The following is a 24,822-nucleotide window of genomic DNA, read 5'->3' as shown; positions in this document are numbered from 1 at the left end:
TTCACGAGGCAGCCAAACAAAACATATCCCCAGTCGAGTCTGTCCTCCCGACCCAGCGCTGGCCAGAAAGCTTGGGGACTCTGGGTACGAAATTGTATTTGTCGCAGTTCATCAGACTCCAAAACAGTCTTTTCTTTTCACGAAATGAGACGTAAATCGCAGAAAGCGCGAACTTGCGAGTCGAGAAGCGTGGATTCTCGCACGCGAATCTCTCGCCAGTCCCTTTCCATTCCCTTTCTCTCTTCAGACTTTTCATCCGAAGGCTGCGGTTGGCTTGACTCACAACGCAATAGGCACGAAATTTTTTACAGTCTACCAATTCATCCTCAAGGGGTCAGGGTGTTAATGTACGTATTTAATTACCTGTGTAAAGGCGTTTCTATATTAAAACAAAAAAATGGACACGTCTTATCCTAAACTAAGTATAAACTGACCCTTAAATCTGGGCGAACCACATGAATCTAATAAAAAAAATTGGCTCTCCAGGAGCCTTCCGCCGCTCGGTGATCAACCTTTCCCAACCCGAGGGTTTGGTGTATCTTCTAAGGCCCTGTTTACATGGAGGAAGATGCTAGAAGGCGAAGCAACGTTTCGTTTGGTTTACAGAATTTCTGTCGGAGTGGTTACCAAGTGGAGAACGAAAAGAAGAAAAACAGTCGGCCTTTAGAAGCTGAACGTCCGGCCGCCGCCATGTTTGTTTGTTTGTTTGTTTTTTTTTTTTTCTTAGTATTAGGACCTTCCGAGTGAAAGTAGGATCTTCCTATCCCTCAGCTAGGAAGATCCTATCACTAGAAAGATCCTAGCGGAAGGGCCAAGTACGACTTTTTGCACGTAAACTGAATACGGAAAACATATGGCGCTAGGATGATCCGTCTTTTCGGATCTTCCATGTGATAGAATCTTCCTCCCTCCATGTAAACAGCCCTACAGTCGACGGCTGGTTTTGAAAAAAATATGCTATTAATAACAAACGTGACATATTTGCGCTTGCGTTTGGCTGATTTTTCTATGTAACAAACGAGACTGCTTGAATATCTGTGTATAAGTAAGGGCCATGATTTTTTAACGAATGTCAAGGTAAAGTTACATAGCTCATATTTTATCATAAGCTTCGTTTGAAAAACGCGGCATATCGTTCATGCCAATTGTGCTTATATTGTTGTGGCCCTCCCTCGTTTATAGTAACGCAATGCAAGCAGTCACGCTCGTTTCGGTAGTAACGTTACTCAGGATACTCATCAAATGAATAGTTTTCTAAAAACGGATAATTCTTAATCAGTTCTGTGACCCGAGATTTCAGCTCGTCCGTCCAGACTATCTTGTTTCTGGTGACCGAAGGAGTACCGTACATAACCTTGCTGCACTTCTCAAGGTAATCTTCTGAACATGTTACACCCAAATGGTTGCATAACTTTTTGATGGTTTCCCTAGGTCTCAAAACTGTTTCGTGTCCCGGAATATCGAGGACTGCATCTCCGTAACGTTCTCTGACACGCTGATTGGCGTCTGCTAATTCGAAGTAATTCTTGATCATCACTTCAAGACGTATTGGGGCATCTACCTAAAAATAAACGAATCGTTATGTGAGTGGCGGAAAGAAGAAAGAAAGGGAGGAAGGGAGGGAGGAAGGGGAGGGAAGGCAGGGAGGGAGGAAGGGGAGGAATGACGAGGTGAAGGCAGGGAGGGAGGGTGGATGGTAGGCAGGTAGGAAGGAAAGCAAGAAACAAGGAAAAAAGAAGAAAGGAGGGTAGTCAGAACAAACGCAATTGTAACGTGAGCCAAAAACCCTTTATATTTCCGTGGTTACTGAGCCCATTGGCTCCTGAAAATATACAACTTAAACCCCTTCTTCCTCCCTTCATCCTTCCCTCAAACTCTAAAAGCCTCCTTCTTCCCTTCCTCCCTCCCTCCCTCCCTCCCTGCCTGCCTTCCTGCCTGCCTGCCTGCCTGCCTTCCTTCCTTCCTTCCTTCCTTCCTTCCTTCCTTCCTTCCTTCCTTCCTTCCTTCCTTCCTTCCTTCCTTCCTTCCTTCCTTCCTTCCTTCCTTCCTTCCTTCCTTCCTTCCTTCCTTCCTTTCCTTTCTCCCTCCCTCCCTCCCTCCCTCCCTCCCCCCTTCCTTCCTTCCTTCCTTCCTTCCTTCCTAACCCTTCCCCTTTTCCTTCTGTCTCTATTCCCTTTTAAATCAACTCAATTCTTCCAGGGAGCAACTCGTGATCTGCTCTAACACATTTTGGAAACAAAAATGCGAGAACTTGAAAAACATTAGCCTAACATTTTTCAAGTTTCAATCCATACCTACCTTCTCTGTCTCTGGCCAGAGGCACTAATCGACAGTTTTATTGCACTGGGGTGATAGTTTATAACAAACTTGACAGTTATTTCGTTGTTTCTGATGACAGGCAAAACATTTTTGGGTTTTGAAATGACAGCAAATTTGCGTGGTACTTCCCCTTTAACTCCCACCTTTTGCGCATCGTCTCCTCTCACGTTGTCACGTGCGAACAAAGCCCGAAGCAGCATGGTTGCTATGTTGTCAAATGGGTTCCTAGTAACATGGATGAATTTCATTGGTACTTGAACAACGTCACGTATTTCTTCAAGAATGCTTGACTTGTCTGGATGACGTAATAGGGCTGACGTCGCACCACCTTTCTTGTCACCTATGACCTTACACAGAAAAAACAAAATTAAAACGCTGCAAACGCTACGCCTGGCGAGTGAAAGTTTAACCTCAGTCAAAAGGTGCAAGAGATCCAATGACCCGAAATTGAGCAATTTTCAATTGACTATCGAAAAAAAATTCGCGTTTCCTTTGGTTTTGTGTTACTACGCTCTGTGATTGGTTAACAAAACTGAGGCCACTTTCTCAACCAGTGACTTGCTCGCATGCGCATTCCCGCGCTTGGCGACAGTTGAATGTATTTGCTTCGAATTCTGATCGGCTGGATTCCCTGTTAGCGTCTGTTTTGATTAGTCAGAGCAATTACTTTGGTTTTGGTTTACGACAAAGCCGTAGGAGTTGATTTTTTCTCCACCTTTAATTCAACTTAAAGCCTACCGCTTTTGGCGATCACCTCTGTAAGGCAGGGTTTTCAATATTGGCATTGGTATAAGCATAAGGGAAAGTATAAAATTTTACTACAAACGAAAACGAACCGAAGGCAGTAAAAAGAAAAGGAAAATAGTTTTATTCTTATGTTTATATCGGGCCCAATTTCTTGTGGACGTGTGGACATACAAAGCGGCGTGGTCTTTTCCCTTATGTTCATACGTTTGTCGCTAGTAAGAACCAGGCTTAAACTATGGCCATTTGATGACAAGTGCGAAATGTTAAGGCTCTACATTTACCAAAAAGTACATCAAACATGAGTTTTGCGGCGTACAGTCAACTCTCTCGTAAGCGACCACCCTTGGGGCACGACAAAGTGGTCGCTTACGGGAGGTGGTCGATCAACAAAATAAGCCTAATACTGAATTGTTTAATTAATTAATTAATTAATTAATTATATAAAACATATTACCTTAGCAGCTAAAATAAAGCAAATAGAAACTAATTTATTTGATTTTTTCACATCTATTCATTCTTGTGATGAAACTTTTTTATAACATTTTGGAACAGATCACTGTAACAATTCCCGTTTACCTGCAGATGTAATTGCAGCCACCTTCTCTGTCTGTAAACTATTATTATCTGTCAGCAGTCCGGGGTAGCGTCATTAAAAATTGAACTTTTGTCACTTCTGAATAATGATTTACTAACGATCATACGTGATTGTGTTGGGTGGTCGCTTACCGGAAACAGAAAACAAAAGAATATGTGTAATTTCTGGCCTAAAAAGTGGTTGCGGTCCCTTAAGAAATTTGAGTGGTGGTCGCTTACGAGAGAGCTCTTGAAACAGTATTTAACTGAGAAACAAAACGGTTGTTTACGAAGTGGTCGCTTACGAGAAGTGGTCGCTATGAGAGAGTTTACTGTATTTAAATTGCAACTAAATCGCCATAGTTTGAATGAAAAATCGCCGGTAGGTTATTACATTAGACCATCTTTAAATTGCACATATATGTAATAAATCTCAGTTGAAATCGCAGCAAAAATCGGCCATGAAATGATATAGTCTCTTATTTATTCATTCATTCATTTATTTATTTATTTATTTATTTATTTGTTTGTTTGTTTGTTTATTTATTTATTTATTTATTTATTTATAAGAACTTTTTTTATAAGAACGTTGAGGCTGAGATTAACTTAAATTTAAAGACATCCCAAGAACATTACCCAGACTGAGAGTCAGTTGAGAACATTGTTATGTAAAACTTCAGTCTATAGAGAGCATGCCACAAGCAACTCAACTTGACACACGTCCCCAAAGATTTATTGAAATACTATAACAGGCAACTTTTAAAAGAACATCTTAAGAACTTCTTCAGGCTCAAATTGCCAAAAAAAATAATAATAACTTACCTTAATCCTTTTGTGGTAGCCTCCTTGCCATAACTTTGGTATATTGTAGGTGTATGCAGACTCTCCTTGATATAGAGAATTATTCGCTCGAATTCCAAACAAAGCTTGCCTCGTGGATAGCTGCTGAAGCTCGTAAAAAAGCAAGTATTTTTGCAATTTTTCCTGCCTATTGCCTAGTTTTCGGAATCTATTCCATACATTCAAGAGATTAAACTCATGCGGAATGACAATCTCTGGATGCGCGTCCAATATGGCGCCCACTAAACTGTGACTACTGCGAGGATACCCAATGAACAGAACAAATGTCTCTACTCCATCGTACAATCGAAACCTATCCTCTGCGATTGACAATGAACGAATTTCCTCTGAAACAAACAAAAATATCGTTTGTTTAATTGCGTTCGACGTAGTAAAGAACGCACTCTTAATTGCGTTTGAAATCATTGTATGGGACAATCAAGGAATGAATGAATGGATCTTGGAACGCGTATCTGGCATCCCCTCAGATTTTGCAGGGGCGGATGACATCATCACCAACTTCGCAAAGGAGAGAGAGCCTAGTATCGAGATCATCGAACGCACTTTTTAATCTTTGATTATTAGTAGTATTTAAAAATAGGCCTTTCCGAGTTGTTGTGAACCTCATAAACGCGAGGCTAAGTGCATAGCTTTTCATATGAAAATAGCCCAATTTCGATATATTAAAATTCAGCCATAAACAATTAATATCATTGCGAGGCTCTGGGGAATAAACCCATACAAACTCTACGATTTATTCCCCGGAGCCTCGAATTGATGTTTTTGTTTCAGGCTGAATTTTATTAAATCGAAATTGGGCTATTAGTTTTGTTTGCATAGAGCGGTTTTGAATTGATTGTCGAAAGTAATTTCGCGTTTGCTTTGGTTTTGGTTACTACGCTCTGTGATTGGTTAACAAAACTTGCCAACCAATGGGAATCCAAACCAAAACCAATTGTGTTTTTGCCGCACTCGTTTTCCCGCGCTTGGCGCCAGTTACATGTATTTGCTTCGAATTCTGATTGGCTCGCTGTGTTGTTTACATCTGTTGCGAATGGCCAGAGTAATTACTTTGGTTTTGGTTTTACGACACTCCATTGAAAACCGCTCTATGGATGAAAACTAGTTTTTATAATAAAATCTTTGCGCTTAGCCTCGCTTTCATAATGAGGTTCAAAGCAACTCGGAAGTGGTCAATTGACCTGCAATCCCCTCAGCTGTCTGTATAATTTGTTTACCCAAGGCAAAGATAAATATAATAAGTAAAACCAGTAATATTAACAAAATAAATACACCTGGTAGAGACGGGTAAATTGTCGTAGACCTTGTCGATCTCAGTGTGAGGACACCGTTTGATTATTTGGCCTCCATTTATCGAATAAAAAGGTGTTGAAGTTCGCGTGCTTGACTAATGTATCGTGAGAGCAATGGAGTTAAGACAACCTTTTTGAAAGAACATTTTCAGGCTCAAATCGCCATACCAAAACGTTAGGCAAGTTGCCCTCAGGCAAAAATTAGACGATCATATTAAAAAATGAAAAAAAAGTCATTGTTTTTGCACTCTTCTCTCTGCAATTAGTAGCTACAGCTTACCATTTTCGTTTGATATAATCATCTGTAGCTCGTCCATAACTAGTGTTGTTGATATTGGGTGTATATTTCGTTGCCTACTAACGAGGAAGAAGTGAAAGGCCAGCACTGAGCAAACAACTAAAGCGACCAACAGGACTGGAAGCAGTGTTCGATTTCGCAACATTATGACAATCTGGAGGGGATAAAAGGAAGAAGAATCATTGATGAGATTCACAGAGTATGGCTATTTTACTGTGATGGTGACTGAGTTTCTGGAAAATAGCGAGTCTTGGATAGGGTAGGATTTTTTTTTTTTTTTTTTTTTTTTTTGTCTTTAGTCTAAGCTTGCAAAATGCAGCTGAGCTTGGCCTGGTTTTAGGGCTAGGGTTTCAGAGTCGCATAGGCACATTCCCACCCAAAAATGTTTATAGTACCCCCACCCCACCCCGGGGGCTTGACAGTCATTGGTTCTTCTTAAAGGTGTGCGGAATACGATTAACAACAGTATCTGGGTGAGTAGCGCTCCTGATTATTCATTATTTTTTCGAAAAAAGGAAAGAGAATCGGCTAAAGCGCTTGAGATGGCGGTCAAATCTCGCCTACTATCGTAGCCTTTGTCCTTGGTATCGGTCCTATACGTTATCGTGTAATATGTTGATTTTGTCTTTCGTTTTCATTTTGCCGCCGATTGAACTCTCAGTCTTTCTTTAAACAATTTTCACAAAACACACCGTCGTCGGCATAGACCTACAGAAGACCATTGTCTCCCTCATAGACGCCTTGGGAATAGCTGTCAATTTTTTCCCGCATTCTGGGAAAATTTGATATTCAGTAATTCGCCCGTCTTAATTCTTCGAGTATATCTGTTGTTTGTGCGTGCATTTGCTGAAGGCTATGGAAGTCGCTTTTCGCTTCATGGCCCAGCAAAGCAATGCTCTCGAAATCAGTTTCCTTTTGACTGCGGTTACTTGGGTAGATTATATGTTAGCCTTCTTCCTAAGCTAGACACCACAGCAACCTGAATATCGAGAAAGTTCACCAGACCTAGTAAGGCAACATAATAACCTCACTCGCTGTCCATGAACATCTGTCAAATGTACGTCTCCCACCCACCATGATTCACAAATTCTCTAAGTTAATGCGTTAGGGATGGGAGTGGCTGGGTTAGTTTGGGGAAAGCTTACTACATCAGTGCGAAATCGTGATGCTTTCTGAGGGGGCTTTCCTATTCGAAAAAGTTGGTTTGTTCCAGTTAACTTTTTTTGTAGTTGTACTGTTAAAATTTATTTCGTATTGTTAGCCCTATTTGAAAAATGAGGAGTTTCGTACAATTCGTACGTTGTAATGGTATAAGTAAATAATATTCTGTACATGTATGTTCCAGTTTATAGGCAAATTGGTCTGTTGCACTGAGCTGCTACATTATAATTTTTAAAGTTGTGAAATTTGCATGCAGATAGTTTAAATATAACGACTGGTGTTAATAAGAAAAAAAAAATGATATAAAGATTAAATCCACTGTCCAAATTTGAGTCCATTCCATGCTATATTTATGGTGAGGCGATCGGGGATCATTTGCGGTCCAATTTGGGGATCATTTCCCGTCTGAGGATCACCGGGATCATTTGCGGGCCTGTAGAGATACCGTATTTTCTCGATTAAACGCCCCCGGTGTTTAAAATTCGGCAGTTTTGACCCGGTGCTTTTTCGAGGCCGGCGTTTAATCAGGGTCCGGCGTTTATTAATGAAATGCGATTTTCAGCCATTTTATGAGGTTGATTTATTATTACCGATCCTCGGAAATCTAGGGGCAGTTTGTCAGTGCTGGACGATTTTCCCTTGGATTATCCGAAGTTACAGTATTATGGTACCGTACATACGGTACCATACGGTACCATTTGGGCTCTATCCTGTATATAGTAATACGCTATTATAGGAATAGAAAATCAAGGAACCGAGGAAGCATTTGAAATTGATTGCTGTGTGCGGCGGTACCACGTTACCGATAAACATTGGAAAGATATCGCGATCGGTGAAGGTCTTACTGTATGCCATGAAGAAAACAACAAGTATGACCCATGTGCAGTGGCTGAGCATGAACCTGGTAAAGAAAGGATAAATGTCGGGCATATACCTATCAAGCTGTCATCAACTCTTCGCTTCTTCGTCAAACATGGGCGGAGGGAATATTTCAGGTAAAGTGAGACAGAAAAACTATCGAGCACGCAATTTGGACCGAGGTGGCGTTGAAGTCCCTATTGCTGTGCAATGCGCGATTTCCTCCCAGAAAGAACAACTCATGAAAAGACTGAAACAACTTATAAACAAACGCTGGAGGGATCCTCGCGATTCAAACGACAGTGAGCACTACAGCACAAGAAAGAAAGTGCGTTAATAGTACAAAACGAACACGGATACATTGCTATATTTATTTCGCTGTGCAGCAACTATCCCAGTTATGTTACGCCGGTATTTTTCCTTTGAACGTTTATTAAAATACCAAAACAGCATACCGTACTTGGTATGTCGTAACAGTGCCATTCAAGAGGTTACTATTTACTTGTAACCGGTCCTTGTGACTTCGACTCCTAAAAAACGCCGGGACCCCGGTCAAACGCCGGGGCCCCGATTAAACGCACCCGGCGTTTATTTAAAAATCGGCAGTTTTGAGCCGGCGTTTATACGAAGCCGGCGTTAAATCGGGGTCCGGCGTTTAATCGAGAAAATACGGTATATCCCTTCAGTCAAAGTAATCGCCGCTGAGTTTCTTCCGAAAATGCTACGATAAACAATGCAATGACACCATTGGGCACGATTGTTTTTCCCATGAGGATTTCCTGTTCTTACTGCGCGTAATCCAAATTTCCGTGCCACCCCAAAAGCTCGTGGAACAAGGAAGCAAATAAGACTTTGAATATGCCGTCATCTATTATTACTGACTTAAGTTGCTGTGGTTACATTGAATGCCTTGGTAAAGCATGTTCATCTTGTGATCGTGTCCACGTTAACTCTGCATGATAAATATTTTTGAATATATAACACAAGCGTTTTCTTTAAAACGGAATTGAACGGTAATTTTTGTCAGTTTTATTTGTCATAATCGTGTCAGGTAACACTTTTAAAGCAAACTTACTATAAAACCGTTAATTGTAACCCGTAGTTTCGATATACATTCAAGACTCTGTATTCCCAATAATGACCTGGAAGAGGTTTTCAAAGGATCTATTGCCATATTGATACGTTCAATCGGGGATAAGTGCCACATTTTACGAAGAAAACAGATAAAATGTTGAACAAATCAACGCGTATATAAAACGCGTAAAATTAATAACATTTGCAATCCGGCGATCGTTAAATTAGAAAATTTAGCTGGAACCCATGGCCGGGGTTGAAATAGCCACTTACAAAACAGTGATTGTGAACTTAAATAATTGTCAACCACCTCAAAATGTTATTGTTGGTACCACATAACGTAAAAGTTAGTCTTATATTTCCTCAGAACAAAGTTTGAAGTTTTCACGAGGAAGGGGACGGAGCATCTATTGGTTTATTGAATATTCAATTAACGCTCATTGAAGAACGTTTTAAACAGTCGAGACTTTTGTTTAAGGACCAATTTTACACACATTAAAAAAGTGAATTTTAAGTATCATGAAACTACTACCAAGGACAATTGTTGCCTTTACCTATATGAAATCCTTTTAACGTTTCATGTCTAATGCATTGCTCGGTCAAAATTTGACGTCAAAAGGCGCCATAGTCGGTCGAGGAAGCAAATTGCATGCAAATAACGCCATTTAACATTTGATGTAATGTAGTCAAGTTTCATTAAGAGAGCACCATCTTGGCTGCATTCAGTTATTTACGTTTTTTGTTTGCCCATTAGGATCCAAAATAATAGAATTTACGATCGCAATGCAAGGACAGCTTTTATGATACAAAGTTTAAGCTTCGTGTTTCGTGGAATTCACCTTTCAAATATATACTTAACATTGTATTCCTTTCCTTTCGATCGACAAAACTCCCTGAAATTCTCCATCAAACCCATCAAATAACAATTAATATCAGACATGATATTCTCAAACTTTAAAAGTGCTTAAATAAAACTTCGCTACGAACCGCGTGCTATTGCTCAAAACTCACTGTGTTGCTCGCCGGAAAACCAAGCAGTAATAAAAATATTAATGTTAGTTGTTACCTCAAAGGAACCACGTGTTCGCAAATCAGTACCGCGGCCGGCCTACACCTGGTCTTCGAAGGAAATAATCGTTGATATTAACTTGACGTTTGACTTGTTAAAACGGTTTTCAAACATTGAGTGAATATGGTAAAGCCAATATCAAAGCATAAGTAAGCAATTCGGCCAATCACAAAAGCCACAAAGATCCCAACGAACCAATCAGAGTTCGAAGGAAGTACATGTTACATGTACAAAGTGCGGTGCTGAGGACACTGGCTAACAATCGACTTCACAAGACACACAAGGACGACACGATTGTTTTTAACTGAAGATCCACTAGAAAATATTAAATCGGAGACAAACATGTTAGCAGAATCGACCTCCGTCTGGCTCTATGATTTGAAAGAAATACCTTGAAATATACAATCAGGTATTTATATTTAGCGTATTTTCGCACGGTGAAAGATGGTAAAAAGCGCAGTCGAGTAGAACGATAAACGTAAACTATCTGGAACACGACGAACAAGTCTTGGTGAAATAAAATGTGCTTCAGTTTAATTTGACCATATATGATCGCGAGGGAGGTAAATGAAGGTGCCAATATTTGCATATCATAAGACATTACAAAAGTCAGTTAATATTTCCAACGGTATGATAAGTGAATAAATAAAATAGATAAATAAATGAAAATTTCAGTGGTACAGGCTCTTCGTCCGTTTTTTCGTGTCAAAAAATCAAATTTGGAAACGTTGCCTGATGATAATTTAGATGTTTTTGAAAGCTAATTGTTCAGTGGGCGACCTATTGCATAAAACATCTCAAACAAAGACGATATTTGTTGGGGCGTAATGACTCCGGGTTTTCAAAAGCAAAATAATCGACCAGAGCGAGAATAAGGCTGCTTTGAAAAAAAAATACAATAATAAAATAAAATAATATATATAAAAAAAAATCGTTTTTAAAGAATTCCCTCTGCACGATAAAGGTTGTTGTAGGATGCTGAATTTTTTTTTCTTGAACCGTTGCATGGATACGTTTACTTTTGTTGTAAGCATGTGACCCGCGCTAACTCCTGACTCCTGTGGTCTTTTAAGATAACCGCTGCATTTTCAATAAGCTATTAGTTCTACCACTTAAATACAAAATACATTGCTTGTATTAGTTTGGAAAGGCATTTTCCTTTTTTTCGCCATCTCTATCAGAGAGTATCAGCAACGGGACATTAAAAAAACCTCCAAAATAAGCAATGCTTTTAATTATTATTATTATTTGGTCAGGGGTATGGATTGAAATTTGGTTGAAATGAAATTTAGTCTTCTTGATGATTATGACTGAATGAAGGTATATATTTACAAAACAATAAAAACTGTTTGGCATAAGAAACAAACTTCTTAATAGGGTATAATCGTGAGTTTGAATTCGCTGAAATAACTTGCTCCGTTTGGGCGAGTTAATTATGCCAGTTTTCCCGGTCGCTAAAACGACTTATTATCGCTGCACAATATGGTTGCGCTCCAACTTTGGAACGATTTTTAAAATTGGGGGTTTTGTGTAGTCCATTCATATATCCTTCATTAATTCATTTTATGTTTAAATGAGATCAAAAACAAACTTGCGCGTTTAAATTACTGGTTTACCGTTGCCTCAAACAATTTCCAAACATGATTCAAATAATGAAATATTATTGAGTTAGCTCATGGTTGTTGATGCTTCACTCGAATGCGTTGAACGAGAATGTTTATTTCCATACATTCAATATTTTTCTATTGAAATTTATTTTATCCATTCTAACTTTTAGATTTTAATACGCCGAAATAATTGAAAAAATCCTTTGTCCATTTTCAGCTTTTGTTATAAATTGAAAAGTTAAGTTTAAACGAGCCGCATGGTGCCTGGCGTACTGTAAGAGGCTTGCTAGCCTGCCAATACTATTTTTAAAGATTCTCTCGTTAGGTAGTCAACATATAAACACAATACTACAGAACGCAGGCTGTAGACGGCGCACTATATAAGGACCACTAAATATAACGATACGGTCTCAAGACCTTTTAAAGGGGCTAATTAAAGGACATGGCATACCTTGATGCTTACGGGCTGTTCACTGCTTAAAAGCCGGCGCAGACTGATTTAGCGGGTTTGAATTTCGTGGCCTCAAAATTCAAGATCTGCATTCCCTGGCCTTAAAGTTAATTTTTTTGATAGCTACAGTAATCAACCTCTATTATCCGCACTCTTCTCCTTTGTCCTTAATTATCCGTTCATGAATATTCATCCACGATCACAATTATAGATCTTATCTGCGCAGTTTACAGTCAACTCCCTTTATTGCGGACACCCTCGGGACCGCGAGTCTATAGTGTTCTTAATAACGAGAGTCCGTAATAGTGGGAATTTATTTCAGTCAAACGTCTGTGCTCTATTTTTGCCGGGGATTTAGCTGCTGTCCGTGTTATAGGGGTGTCCGTAATAGCGAGGTGTCTGCAGGGCGAGAGTTGACTGTAGTTGCTACTGCAAATAGACTATCAGGCACCATTGATAGTTTATCTATATTGTATTCAAGTAGGTTTCCACGATTACACTCAACTCTCGCCTGGCAGACACCACGGACACCCCGATAATACGGACAGCACAGACAAAATAAATACCCGCTACAGTCAACTCTCTTTATTGCAGACACCCTCTGGACCGCGAGTTAGTGTCCTTTATAGGACTCTCGCTATTAAGAACACTACTAACACTTACTCGCGGTCCTGAGGTTGTCCCCAATAAAGGGAGTTGACTTTAAATGCTGGTAACATAATTGTTTACTTGTTTCAGTTATTTCTGTCTTTTATTTATTTTCATATTTTTGTTTATCCCGATTCTCTATTATCCAGACTATTTCTCCAATGCAGAGAAACGGAGGAATAACCGTATTTCCATAGTGCCAGGTGAGCGGAGTTTCCGGATGGAAATCATCAAAATACGTATCGTAATATCAATGCGAAAATTAATTTTCTTACAACAAGGATGTTTCTTTCTTTAGTCTTATTACTTCTTATTATAACATAGGGAACAGGGTCAGTAATGCGCGCGCTCTGATTGACTGATACGCTTCATCCATTTTCCCGTGGGTTGCACGCTGACAAGAGCTTGCTTTCAGCTTAGCTTCTCGCTCGTTTGATTCCAACTTGAGCCAGAGAGGATGAAGAGGTAAGAGAGTTAATCCCCTATATAGGCCCTTTCCCCATCAGACCCCTGGCAAATCGGTGTAGGAAGAGATGTCATGTGACTCAACCCCGACAACTTTTTTATCGACAAAAATTTATTTGCCTTTTGAATATTGATTTCCGAATTTACAATTGAAAGAACCCCTAAACGTACCTCGAACTTTCTAAAAGCTTCTATTTGTACAATTATTTCTACACCTATTACTAGAAAACTTTTCTAATAGCATTGTTTTCAAACTATATCCGCTTAGACTAAAACACCATCTGCTACACAGATGAATACATTGGGACACTGTTTCATTGTTTTGCTCTTCAGATGGGTGGGTTTTCTCAGTGACAAGTTTTCCACCGACTTACTTTCACAGTCAACTTTTCAGTAACGAGGAAGGAACATTTTCGCGTCTAGTTAACTCTATTATAACTCTTAAAAGCCATTAAAATTTTAATATCTACAACTTTTTCACAGATTATTAGGGAGATTGCCAACAAGGTGAAGTGAAGATTTTCGCTCCTTATGATTGTTGCAATGATAATTTTTTCCAAAAATTCAAGTGCTACATGGAAAAATGAATTTGCGCATGCGTAAGTTTGATTACGTTTGTATTTCTTCCTCGTCATTTTCGTTTGAGATCTTCGGTTCTACTGCTAACCAAAGGAACGTGGGGACTGGACACTAGAACGACTACTTCTTAATGCTCGATTTCTAAATCCTCTAAACGTCATAGCAATAGAAGTCTCCCTCAGCCAGGTACGCATCACTGTCTGCTGAGATCAACCTTGTGGGAGGCGAGGTACTTTGCGTTACTAATCCTGCAGGATTGCGTGATTCAACTGTTACGTACACAATATCTCCATCAAACAGTCCACTTGTGTTATTGAGAGGTAGCGTGACGTTTGTTGTAATGCCAACGCTCTGGAATGGTAAAACGTCTGTTGCGTTAGGTTGTTTGCCAACTGCAACGCGAAAATCGTTGATGCCTGATTCATCGTCGTTAAAACCGTACCAGTGAGCCCGCAGTGTCTTGTTGAAAAGATGACAGCTGGAGTGTATGTCGAACACGTCATGCGTGCGGTCCGCGCTTACTATGACAGACCCCTGAAAAAAAGCGGTAAAATCCCATCAGTATGTTATCTTGGGAACGAGAGCTACTTGGATCATTTCAATTCCTTATTTGTGAAGAGAGGTGACGCATTGGTAACGTCACTGGCCCCTGGCGCACTATATGTGGATTGTCTTCGTTGTTGGTTTTCAAGGCATCCTTGGCAGTGGGATTTTATTACACGTTGTCCTGTTTCTTCTCCTCGTTAAAACCAACCATATTTCTTTATATCAGTGAATTTGATCTGGAATCCGAAGGCCACATGTTTATCTATAGTCGTATAGTTCAATGTTTCCCTCGTTTAAGAAAATTCCATGTTTGCGATTTTTTTGGTTTGATTATGGAATGAAGTCTTTGATTTCTAGCCAGAAAAAAAAGAGTATATTTGACAATATTTTTGGATCTGGTTTGGAAATTTGCACGCAGTTTAACTTTATTTTGGTGTCAAACGCTCGCAATTTTTATCTTATAAACGTAAGGCAAACATAAAGTTTTTCAGTTCCAGGAATAGCTAGATAGATGCTTTATTAAAACTAAATTGCAACCCGGGGGTTGAATTATATAGTTTTTTATAAATTTTTTTTTTAATTATATAGTTTTTTTACAATTGCAATTTGGCTTACGAGTTGTTTTGCGCACTTATCGCTAGCTGCACAAAACACAGAAAGACAACTAATAGCAAAGAAAAATTCTGTCCAATAACTTTTTACTTAACTGTGGTCATTTGTCATGGATTTATCAGCAGAATTAAATGTTAGAGCAACTCGAAACGACTTAAGATTCTACGCTATAGTAAAATAGTCAAGAGACCCGCTCTATAGTAAGGTTTTACCTTTGTTGGTGGTGTGTCGTCAACAACTACTGCTACAGTAGAAGCTTTCTCTGTGACAAGTCCAACGTTATTTTCGCACCTCACAACGAAGTAGTACCTTTCACCAGCCACTAACTGCAATCCGTCCGCCTCTACGGTTTCGTTCAATCCATTGTTTATAAAGTCACTAATAAAATTAGAGCTGTTTCTTATCGCGTAACTGCACAACTTCATACCGCTTTCTTTGTCTTCGAAGGAGGTGATGTTTGCAACTAAAGTACAGTTGACTACGCATGGCGTGACATCAATTAGTGGGATAACGTTACCAACCAAGGGCGCGGTCAAGTCGGCTTTTATTTCGTCCGTTGTTGCCAGTGTAAACAAACCAGCACCATTTGTCACGCGGATGGTTACGTAGTATGTCCCTTGGTGGCTTAATTGACAGTCGTCACATGTGATGTCTGTTGAATTTGGAGAAATTTCAGTCATGGATTTAACCTGACAGCCGACGGATACTGTTCCAACACAGAATTCAGTTTTGTGGACGTCACTCTCTGGATCACGAGATTTCCATGACGCACGCAGGCTGTTTCCATGCGGAAGCCATATACTTGCACCACGTGAAAGCTGAAAGGATCATAAATGTTTGAGTTAGTTTACATCCTGTCCTCGTAAAAGAAGATCAAGCTGATGAGTACGACGTTTTAATATAGCACGCTTGCTTTGGACTAGTCTCCTGTTTGGCCAATGTTAGAGCCTCGTTAACTGGTTAGTAACGACGACAATCAGGAACTCCGGGCAACTGTCTTCCTTCCACGAGTTAGTGACCCTTCACTATCCGAATACAATTTGGCACCATTTACTTTAGCAGTAAATGTGTGATGGCATTCCTTAGCGTGCCCATACATTGGTATTGATCTTCTCTGCACGAGGAGCACTCGTTTGTAGTCAGGTGAAAATTATCCCTAACATTATGCAAAACTTTAATTAATAATTAATTTATAGCTTTTTTCTTCATTGAAGGGTTGAAAGTAAATTATCTTACCTCAGTCAGCTCAGGGGGAGAAACGTCCACCAGGAACCCATCAGACCATCCATGCGACGTCATTCCAGCGCCATTTGTGGCCTCGACTGTGATGTAATAACGCACACCATGCGTTAGTGTAAGGTTTTCAGTCTTAGCTGTGGTTATCGTACCGACATCTGTGAAATTTAAGACGTCAGTGCTGTCAGGTGAGGTTCCGATACTCCAGCGGTATTTCACGACCCCACTCTCTTGGTCCTTGAACGGTTCCCACACTCCTTCCACGACAGTTATTGAGGATTGATACTGTATGTCGAACTGAAGAGATGAACCGTCATGAACTAGACCAGAGCTTGGTGGTGTGACGTCTACAATGACGCCATCAGAGAAGGATGTGCTGCTGAAGCCATCACCATTGGTGCAGGTAATTTTACTAACGTAGCGAGCACCTGGCACGAGACTCAGATTCCCGTGTGTGAGGTTGCCGCTGCTTCCCACGAGTTGTGAGAACACAACAGTATCATTTCCGAAAAAAGAACTGTTATCCGAGGCAGACTGTTCGATGAGTGACCACGAGCAACTGCTAATACCAGACTCTTCATCTTTAAACCCTTCCCAACGAATACCTAATGTGCGCATAGAATCTGTAAAATCGATGTCTTGGTCGACTCCATCGTTAACCGTGCCCTGGGATGGAGGACTGGTGTCGAAAATCAGCTTCTTTGAAGACATTACTGACGTGAGGCCAGCTCTGTTTTCAGTGAATACAGTAACGTAATACTCTACTTGCGATTGAGGAGTAAAAGGGCCAATCGTCCCAGATGTGGAAGATCCTGCTTCTGAAGAACCATGCACGCAGGTGAGCGGTGTGGTCCCCAAGCAGTATTCGCTCCTTCTTATGCCACTTTCATTGTCCTTTACGCCATCCCAAGAACCGCGAATTTCGATGCTTCGTGTATCTTGGTCCATAACAAGGTGACTCGTGATAACCTCTGCTATCATTGGGGGACTTGGGTCTACAATAAACCCATTTGAGCTGGCAGTACTGCTGAGGCCGCTAGCTGTCGTCGCCTTTAAAGTGACGTAATACTTCTGACCAGCGTCAAGACTAGCTGCGTTTGGTTCCAGGTAGCGTTCATTGCTTTTTCTGAGTCCCACACTTTTAAAATGTAAGATATTGTTTTTGCCGACAGCTGTACCTACAGCCAACTCGTAATGGGTGACCGGGTCAACGATGTCGTCCAAAAATGGGTCCCAGTTGGCACTAACTATTCTAGTACTCGTTATATAGTTAAGATCAACACCTTCCCTTGCGCCATCCCGAACGGGAGCCGGTATAGGCCAGATGGATTCAACTCTAAAACCGTTCGATCGAGCTGTGCTATTCATGTTTGCTTTATTCCAACACGTCAGCACATTATGGTAAGTTACGTTCTTGACAAAACCAATATTTTTGTAAGTCTGAGGGTTCGAAAACACGTTTCGTTGACCGTAAGCTGAGTTATTACTGATATCGTCTCGAAACAAGTTGCTCCCATCAGTTCCTTCGATTGTCCATTTGCACGATAGCACGCCACTTTCAACATCCTCTACACCAAACCAAGACATGGACACATTCCAATCCTCGAGCACGACATTGTAATCCACTCCGGTCACATGGTTTCCATCAATAACATCACCCATACGTGGAGGGCTAACATCCAATAGCATTCCATCGGAGCTGCGAGTAACAGAAAGACCTGCTCCATTTGTAGCATGTACTGTGACATATACTCGCTCTCCAGGATTTGCTTTACATATTGGACAGGTGAACGATTTATTTGCTCCCACGCTTGTTGTTGTTCGTATCTGGCAGCCTCGAGGTTTAGTTCCAAGACAGTATTTACTTTCCATTATGCCACTTTCGGAATCTATAATGTCCTCCCAGTGCGCTGCAAGATCCATAATAGGCGAAAAGAAGTCAATGTCTGGACCTCTGAGGCCATCATGCACGCAGCCATTCAGAGCTTGTGGAGGGGTCGTGTCAATCACGAGTCCAAGCGATGAGACATTTGCGCTTAAACCTGCCAGGTTAGTTGCAATGACTGTGATGTAGTATATATCTTCTTGCGAAAGACTGAGGTCGATCTTGTTTACTTGAGTTGCAAAACGCACGTTTTCAAAGCCCACAATATCGTCCTGGTAGGGTTGAGTACCTACGGCAAATTGGTAATTCCGGATACCGCTCTCAAGTTCTTCAAACGGTGGCCAAGTTGCTGTGATAGAAGTTGTGACTGATTGATATTGGAAAGCGCTATCGCGTGATACACCTGCAGTTATAGGGCCGCTGGAAATAGGTGGTGTGTTATCTATAGCGAAAACGGAAGTTGACGAAGAAGATAGACCAGCATGGTTTACGCACTCGACGCTTGTATTATAACTTTCTCCTTGAAGAAGGCGGAGACTGTGAGGCAGTGAGACATCGCCTGAAGACGTATTTCTAGTTTCGATAAAAAGAACCTGGCCGACCTGGTCTAGAACTGAGATGTTGCATTTGCTGATACCACTCTCACGGTCTCTAAAATCCTTCCAGGAAATAACAATATTGTTGCTGATGAAAGTTTTCGTTCCACTGCTGGGTGGTGATTGTCCAACATAGACTTCTCCTGGATGAGGCGGAGTGCTGTCGAAGACAAGTGCTTCAGAGCATGATCGCGAAACTAAGCCAGCTCTGTTTCTTGATGTCACAGTGACGTAATAATTAATGCCGGATCTAAACACTAGCTCAGACATTGTTGTATTGGCGTAGGTCGATCGACCGATGTTTATAAGTGGTTGCACTTGAGTACCACATTTGCTTGTGCCAATAGCCCACTTGTAGTACCATACTTCACTTTCAGGCTCAGAGAATTTGTTCCAGTAAACTGCAATACTTGCTGCCACAGCAGAGTAAAAAGTCTTCTTTGTTTTGCTATATTTCCATCCGTCTTGGGAACCGAAACCTGGGTAAATTGTGCTTGGTATTGGTGGAGTTCCATCTGCTATGACGCCATTTGAAGCCAATTCCCTGACAGATCCTGCCTGGTTTGTCGCTTTCAGGTGGACGTAGTACTTTGTTCCACTTGACAAATTTAGAATCGCTTTAGTTTTCACGTGCGTTGATAGGCCAACATCGATGAAGTCTTGAACACTGGTCTTGTCATTTACATTGGTTCCAATACTCCATTCGAATTTCTCAATATTGCTCTCAAGATCCCATACTCCTTCCCAGTTGGCAGCCATAGAAGACAAAGAGGACTGGTATTTAAGGTCTGGTTCAATAATCCCATCATGCACCACCCCATGGCTAGGAGGAGTGAAATCGATGAGTACTCCGTCTGAGCTGAGGCAACTTCGTAGATGGGCATTATTCACTGCACAAACGGTCACGTAATAGACACCGTCAGATAATGATAAACCATGTACAGTAACTGAAGTGTTGAGTCCTGCACTCCGGAAAGCAAAAACATCCATCACCCCTTCTCGACTTCTGCTTATTCCATATTCGTAATACTGAATGCCAGACTCGGGGTCAGCAAAACCCTCCCATTCTGCGGACATCGCTGTGGTGTTGTCTTGATAATCTATATCCGATGCCGTGTTTCCGTCAAGCACTTGCGCGTTTCGCGAACTCGCAGGCGTCACGTCGGCAACGAAGCCATCCGAAGATATTTCGGAACTAAGCAAACCAGCTTTGTTTTCAGCCTTGACTTTGATACAATACCGCTGACCGTTTATGAGTGTAATTTTTCCTAGTGTAAATGAGGTGGCCGTCGGAGGGGAAAGTTTAACGAACCCATTTCCAGTGACATGATAGTTTCCTTTTATACAGCTTCCAACAGCATAATAATACTGCTTTACAGCAGTGTGGGGCTCTGGAAATTTTGACCAAGAGCCGAAGACATGTTTGACGTCGGCCTGATAGTTGATATCTACCTGTGGTGTTGAACCATCGAACACTTTTCCAGGGGATGGAGGGGTAGCGTCGGGTATCATTAGGACTGAATATGCGTCTCTATACAATTTCGCACCATTGTACGCTCTGATGATGACGTAGTAGCCTTTACCCTGTGAAAGTGCGAGGTTTCTGAATGTTGCCGATGTTGGGAGATTAGGGCCTGGGACTTCTGTAAAGTCAGAGTTTGACGGTGACTTGTCCGAGAGTATAATCGCCCACTCATATCGCTGAAGTCCACTGTGTGCATCGGAAAAACCAACCCACTGCACTTTAACTGAAGATATACTTGGTATGTAGACACACTGGGTTCCATTTATGACATCATCTTCTCCTGTCACTACAACTTTGCCTGTGAACACGGGATGGGATGTATCCACAGTAACGCCATCAGTAGTGACGTCAGTGCTTAGACCCACTGCATCAATTGCTTTAACAGTCACGAAATATTTCGTGTTATTCCTGAGAGCTAACCCGGTGTGCGTGATGTTTGTTGCCTTTCCAGCAGATGTCCAGGGGAGAATTATGTTTCCACTGGCTTCTGTTATCCTGTACTTGTATTCCACGATCCCACTTCCCTTGTTTCCATCTGTGAAACCATTCCAGTTCGCAGCTATCATGGTGTCCTCTGATTGGTAGTCAATATCACTGAAGTGTCCATCGTTAACATTACCAGGTTGCGGTGCATTCTGGTCTACCAACAGGCAGTTTGATTTGGCTTGGGTGTAAAGTCCAGCCTCGTTATAGCCTCTGACGACTGCGCAGTAGCTTTCACCGGACACTAGATTGAGGTTCGTTGCTGTAGGCGAGCGGTTAAGTGCCGTGGTCTTAAATGTAGTAATCAGCCCAGCACCTTGACGCTGCACCGCCCAAGTGTATCGCGAAATGGGAGAATGGGGATCAGTGAATCGGTCCCAGCTTGCGCTGAATGAATTTGTCCATTTGGCGTATTTCAGGTCCAAGCCAACTTTACTTCCGTCGTATATCTTCCCTGCCACAGGTGCGGAGGAATCAATGACAACTCCGTCACTTGTGAGATCTGAAAACAGGCCAGCTTTCGTGAAGACTCGAACAACGAATTTCACCTTTGAACCGTCTGTTACGCTGTTAAATGTCTTTCCTGCGTTGGTGTTTAGGTTAACGTTCGTGAAAGGCATAAGTTCGTTGTTCTGATTGTTGTTAAATGGAGTGACAAGCACCTTCCATTGAAATTTGCCGACACCATGTCTTGTTTGGAATCCTCCCCAGTTCACCTGCAACAACTTCGAGGCTTGGTATCTCAGGTCAGCTCCAGGCCCGTCGCGTATCCACCCTCCCTGTGGCTTTGATGTGTCAATGGTGACCACACTACTACATACAAGTTGAGGAATGTTGTTTCTTATATCGGCAGCTTGTATGGAAAGTTTGTAGCTCTTGTTATCTTGAAGAGTTAACCCTGTCATAATTAACAGAAATTACCAGTAGTAATAATGTTCAAATTATAATAAGATGTAAATAAATGAGCGCCAGTTACAATTTCCTAGTAGAAATTTACCATATAGCACTGGTCAACCTAAGTGTAGTTGATCAAGGCCAAATTTCACCTTTGAAATGCCTGCCTTTGCAGCTGTAAATGCCTCCTTTTAATGCTCAGAATGCCTGCTCCTAATTAAAGCATACAAGCTACTTATTGCGGATCTGGCTAACGTAAATCTGTATGTATACAGGCTGAGATTTGCAAAATCAAGCTGAATTGGAATTAGAACCACACCTTTTATCGGAGCAGATTGTGGGCCAGTTATTTGAACAGAGTCTAACATAGGCCGCAGCTTAAGACAATCAAAGGGCCTCGAAATCTGTGTATGTGTTGTTTATTTTAAGTAGATAAATAGTTTTCTAGTCTGGGATGCAATCCTTCAGTGTTACCGTCAGCAGCAAACAGTGTTTACATATGACTGTTGGCAAAATCGAAAATGGCTTAGAACGTTGTTTTGTTAAATACCGTCTAAGCTTTCTTTTAATAACCGACCCTATGCGTTTACTTTGTGGTTCCATTTTCCTATACTATTCCTTAAACAATTATGTCTAAAGCTCGTTACATGGAAAACTAATTGGCCCTTCAGGTTTTCTCCGTTCCACGAGGTCTCTTTACCTGTCAAACTTTGCTGTGTGTTACTGTTAGGTAACGTTCCATTTACGGCCGAGACAGTGTTGCAGGCAGAGGATGACGATAGAAGGAACCACTTAAGATTCAACTGGCCGCAAGAAACAGAAAAGCCCGAGAGACCAAGGTAGAGTTTATCTGTGAAGTACTGATAGCTAATGGCTGACTGAAATGATCGATCCATCAATTGGGTGGTGCCAGTTGTGACGGTGATTTTATCCACCACAGAGCCGGGGCACGTACCAAGTTTTCCGTCACACCTAGATAACATGTACATACATTAGCATATGTACATAACCACCCTAGGCCTATTCCTAATAAATAAAACAATAATTTGCCTCACGATTTAGCCACTTAAGTCGTAGATCGCGACGTTTCGAAGGCCTACTGTTAGTCTTTATCAGGCGATGACGTCAACAGTAGGTCAACACAGCAAGAGACCGGAGCAACTGCGGTCCGCAGAAGGGACAGTTTCTTCCCGAAGCAGCGAAGATCGAATTCCGCCAATCACAGCTAACCTTCATGATAAAAATACTCAAGCACGATCAGTCGACCCCATCGCGCGCTGATGGAGACTGACAGTAAATAGTCAAAACGTTGCGATCTGCAACTTAAATGACTAAATCGTGGGACAGACGATACGGATTATTTTATTTAATTGTTATTATGTTCGACCAATAGTCCCTTTACGACAACCGGTTCCTGTATTTGGGGCTCAGAAGGCCAGAGATAGGAGACTGACACAAGACTCCCTGTTATCAAAAGAGTCTCCTTTTCTTCCCCCTCCACTCTTCCCATCACACCTAGTCACCTGTTCCAATTTACACATATTCAAAAGGGTAAAACGTTTACGCGATCATTTCAAGGAAAGCGGTTAAACAGTAATTTCCTACGTACGGTACTGAGGTGGCTCTAATTTGTGACCGTATAAATGAAATCATTATTAAATAGCACTTTGTTTTGGTGTTTTTTACCTATCCGAATGTCAGAATATGTAAATACATTAACGTTTTTGTTGGTGTTGATGTTGTTGTTTTTAAGAGATTTGTAAGATTTTTCACTCGTCCTTCAAGGAAAGCGGTTAAACAGTAATTTCCTACGGTACGGAGGTGGTTCTAATATGTGACCGTTTACACATCAGAATATCAGAAAATGTGAATACATGAATATTTGTTGTTGTTCTTGTTTTCAAGAGATTCATAAGATGTTCCACCCGCCTTTCCACGTTAGGTAGGGTTCCCTTTTCTTTGATACCTACAACGCGGAGGGCTTTATTGGTTAAGTTAATCAGTTTTAGGAGCTATAGATTTCTGGAATCTCATTACATCTGCTTATTTTATTGTGCCCACCTTTCTGGCTGATCACAGATGTCGACTGCCCTGCGGCAAATCGTTCCACTTGCCCTCATAACTGGCCTGCAGGTTCCATCGCCGACGCACTCGGAAGTTTTGATACAACTGGTTGAAGGATAGGACGATTGACAAGAGTAGCTTTGTCCCACGCATCTAGAGAAATATTGCCAAAAAAGCGAGCAAAACTCTTTGATAGGACGTTGGTATTAAGATGAATGTTGTGTTCATGCAGTTGTTAGATGTACAGCAATTAGCTTTGTAACTAACTGTTTTAGTAGAGAACTGTGTGTGGTCCTGACGTTTAAGATTCAGAATGAAAATTTTGGTCATACAAGTCCGTCAGACTATTGTCCTTAGCTATGTTGGTGTTCCGCTATTCTGTTGTTATTTCATGCTATCCATTTCTCTTTCGTTTGTTTATTTGTTATCTTTTTTCGATCACTAAGGTTGTTCATACGTTTACTTATAGCTTCTTTATAATCAACCAATATTGTTATACATAACTTTCACCATTTTATTATATCTCTCAGTTACTACGCGCGGTGTGATTGGTCAATCTTGCGGGCCGTATTTTACTGCACGGCCCCGCTAAGTTTGAAAGTTGTTCCTTTCCCGCGCGCCCGATTAACCTGAGAAATATAATAAAAATCTTACTAACCCCGTTTTCTCGGTCCGTAATGTAAGTTACAGATACTCGTTTTTTCCCCGTTGATTTATGGCCCGCGCGCTTCGCGCTTGGCCATCAATCAACGGTAAAAAACTCGAGAAAACGAGGTTAGTAAGAGGTATTTAGTGATGCTCACAATTCAAAACAGTTTTGACCCCGGTTCATTATGATCAGTTTAATCGAGTTAAATGGAGTCAGTGAGTTTCAGATCTAGACCTTTTTTATTATATTAGAATCTACCCGAGCCCACTGACTGTTCAGATTCCTGTCCGAGATCTCTAAAGCACAACATTTGGCTTATTGCGAGCAAGC

General features: G+C 41.2%; 2 protein-coding genes across 8 annotated transcripts in view; both read right to left on the bottom strand.

Moving 5' to 3' along the window:
• Nucleotides 1-1,181: 1,181 nt before the first annotated feature.
• LOC146467414 (uncharacterized) lies at nt 1,182-12,777 on the bottom strand. 2 transcript variants are annotated; one of them, XM_085125890.1, is made up of 5 exons: nt 12,311-12,777; nt 6,073-6,244; nt 4,462-4,826; nt 2,463-2,666; nt 1,182-1,561 (listed from the first exon to the last, which is right to left on the bottom strand). In XM_085125890.1, the coding sequence occupies exons 2-5, from the start codon at nt 6,233-6,235 to the stop codon at nt 1,223-1,225; spliced, it is 1,071 nt and encodes a 356-aa protein (XP_084982016.1). In that variant the 5' UTR covers nt 6,236-6,244; nt 12,311-12,777; the 3' UTR covers nt 1,182-1,222. The 2 variants fall into 2 exon arrangements, with proteins under 2 accessions (XP_084982016.1, XP_084982015.1); XM_085125889.1 differs by lacking the exon at nt 12,311-12,777 and adding an exon at nt 10,250-11,271.
• Nucleotides 12,778-13,473: 696 nt separating this feature from the next.
• The window catches only part of LOC146467413 (uncharacterized), a 40,105-nt gene continuing 28,756 nt past the window's right edge, over nt 13,474-24,822 (bottom strand). For 3 of the 6 annotated variants that reach the window (XM_085125882.1, XM_085125880.1, XM_085125881.1), the window contains exons 7-11: nt 23,841-23,996; nt 22,480-22,751; nt 16,397-21,783; nt 15,373-15,978; nt 13,474-14,536 (exon numbers count right to left, since the gene is read on the bottom strand). In XM_085125882.1, coding sequence (XP_084982008.1) covers nt 14,153-14,536; nt 15,373-15,978; nt 16,397-21,783; nt 22,480-22,751; nt 23,841-23,996 — 6,805 coding nt within the window. In that variant the 3' untranslated portion in view covers nt 13,474-14,152. The remainder of the gene's footprint in view (nt 14,537-15,372; nt 15,979-16,396; nt 21,784-22,479; nt 22,752-23,840; nt 23,997-24,822) is intronic. The other 3 variants (XM_085125883.1, XM_085125879.1, XM_085125884.1) reach the window with 2 other exon arrangements.

The sequence above is a fragment of the Pavona decussata genome, unplaced genomic scaffold, assembly GCF_977016875.1.
Source record: "Pavona decussata unplaced genomic scaffold, jaPavDecu1.1 SCAFFOLD_136, whole genome shotgun sequence".
In the NCBI taxonomy this organism is placed as follows: Eukaryota; Metazoa; Cnidaria; class Anthozoa; order Scleractinia; family Agariciidae; genus Pavona; species Pavona decussata.
Note: the sequence above shows the minus strand (reverse complement) of the source record. Positions and strands in the feature narration are given on the sequence as shown.

Coding starts and splice junctions, on each gene's coding strand:
- LOC146467414 (XM_085125890.1), bottom strand. CDS start 6,235: ATGTTGCGAAATCGAACACTGCTTCCAGTCCTGTTGGTCGCTTTAGTT. Junction 2,667..4,461: donor GCTACCACAAAAGGATTAAG/GTAAGTTATTAT, acceptor TTTCTGTGTAAG/GTCATAGGTGACAAGAAAGG. Junction 1,562..2,462: donor GAGGAGACGATGCGCAAAAG/GTGGGAGTTAAA, acceptor GTTTATTTTTAG/GTAGATGCCCCAATACGTCT.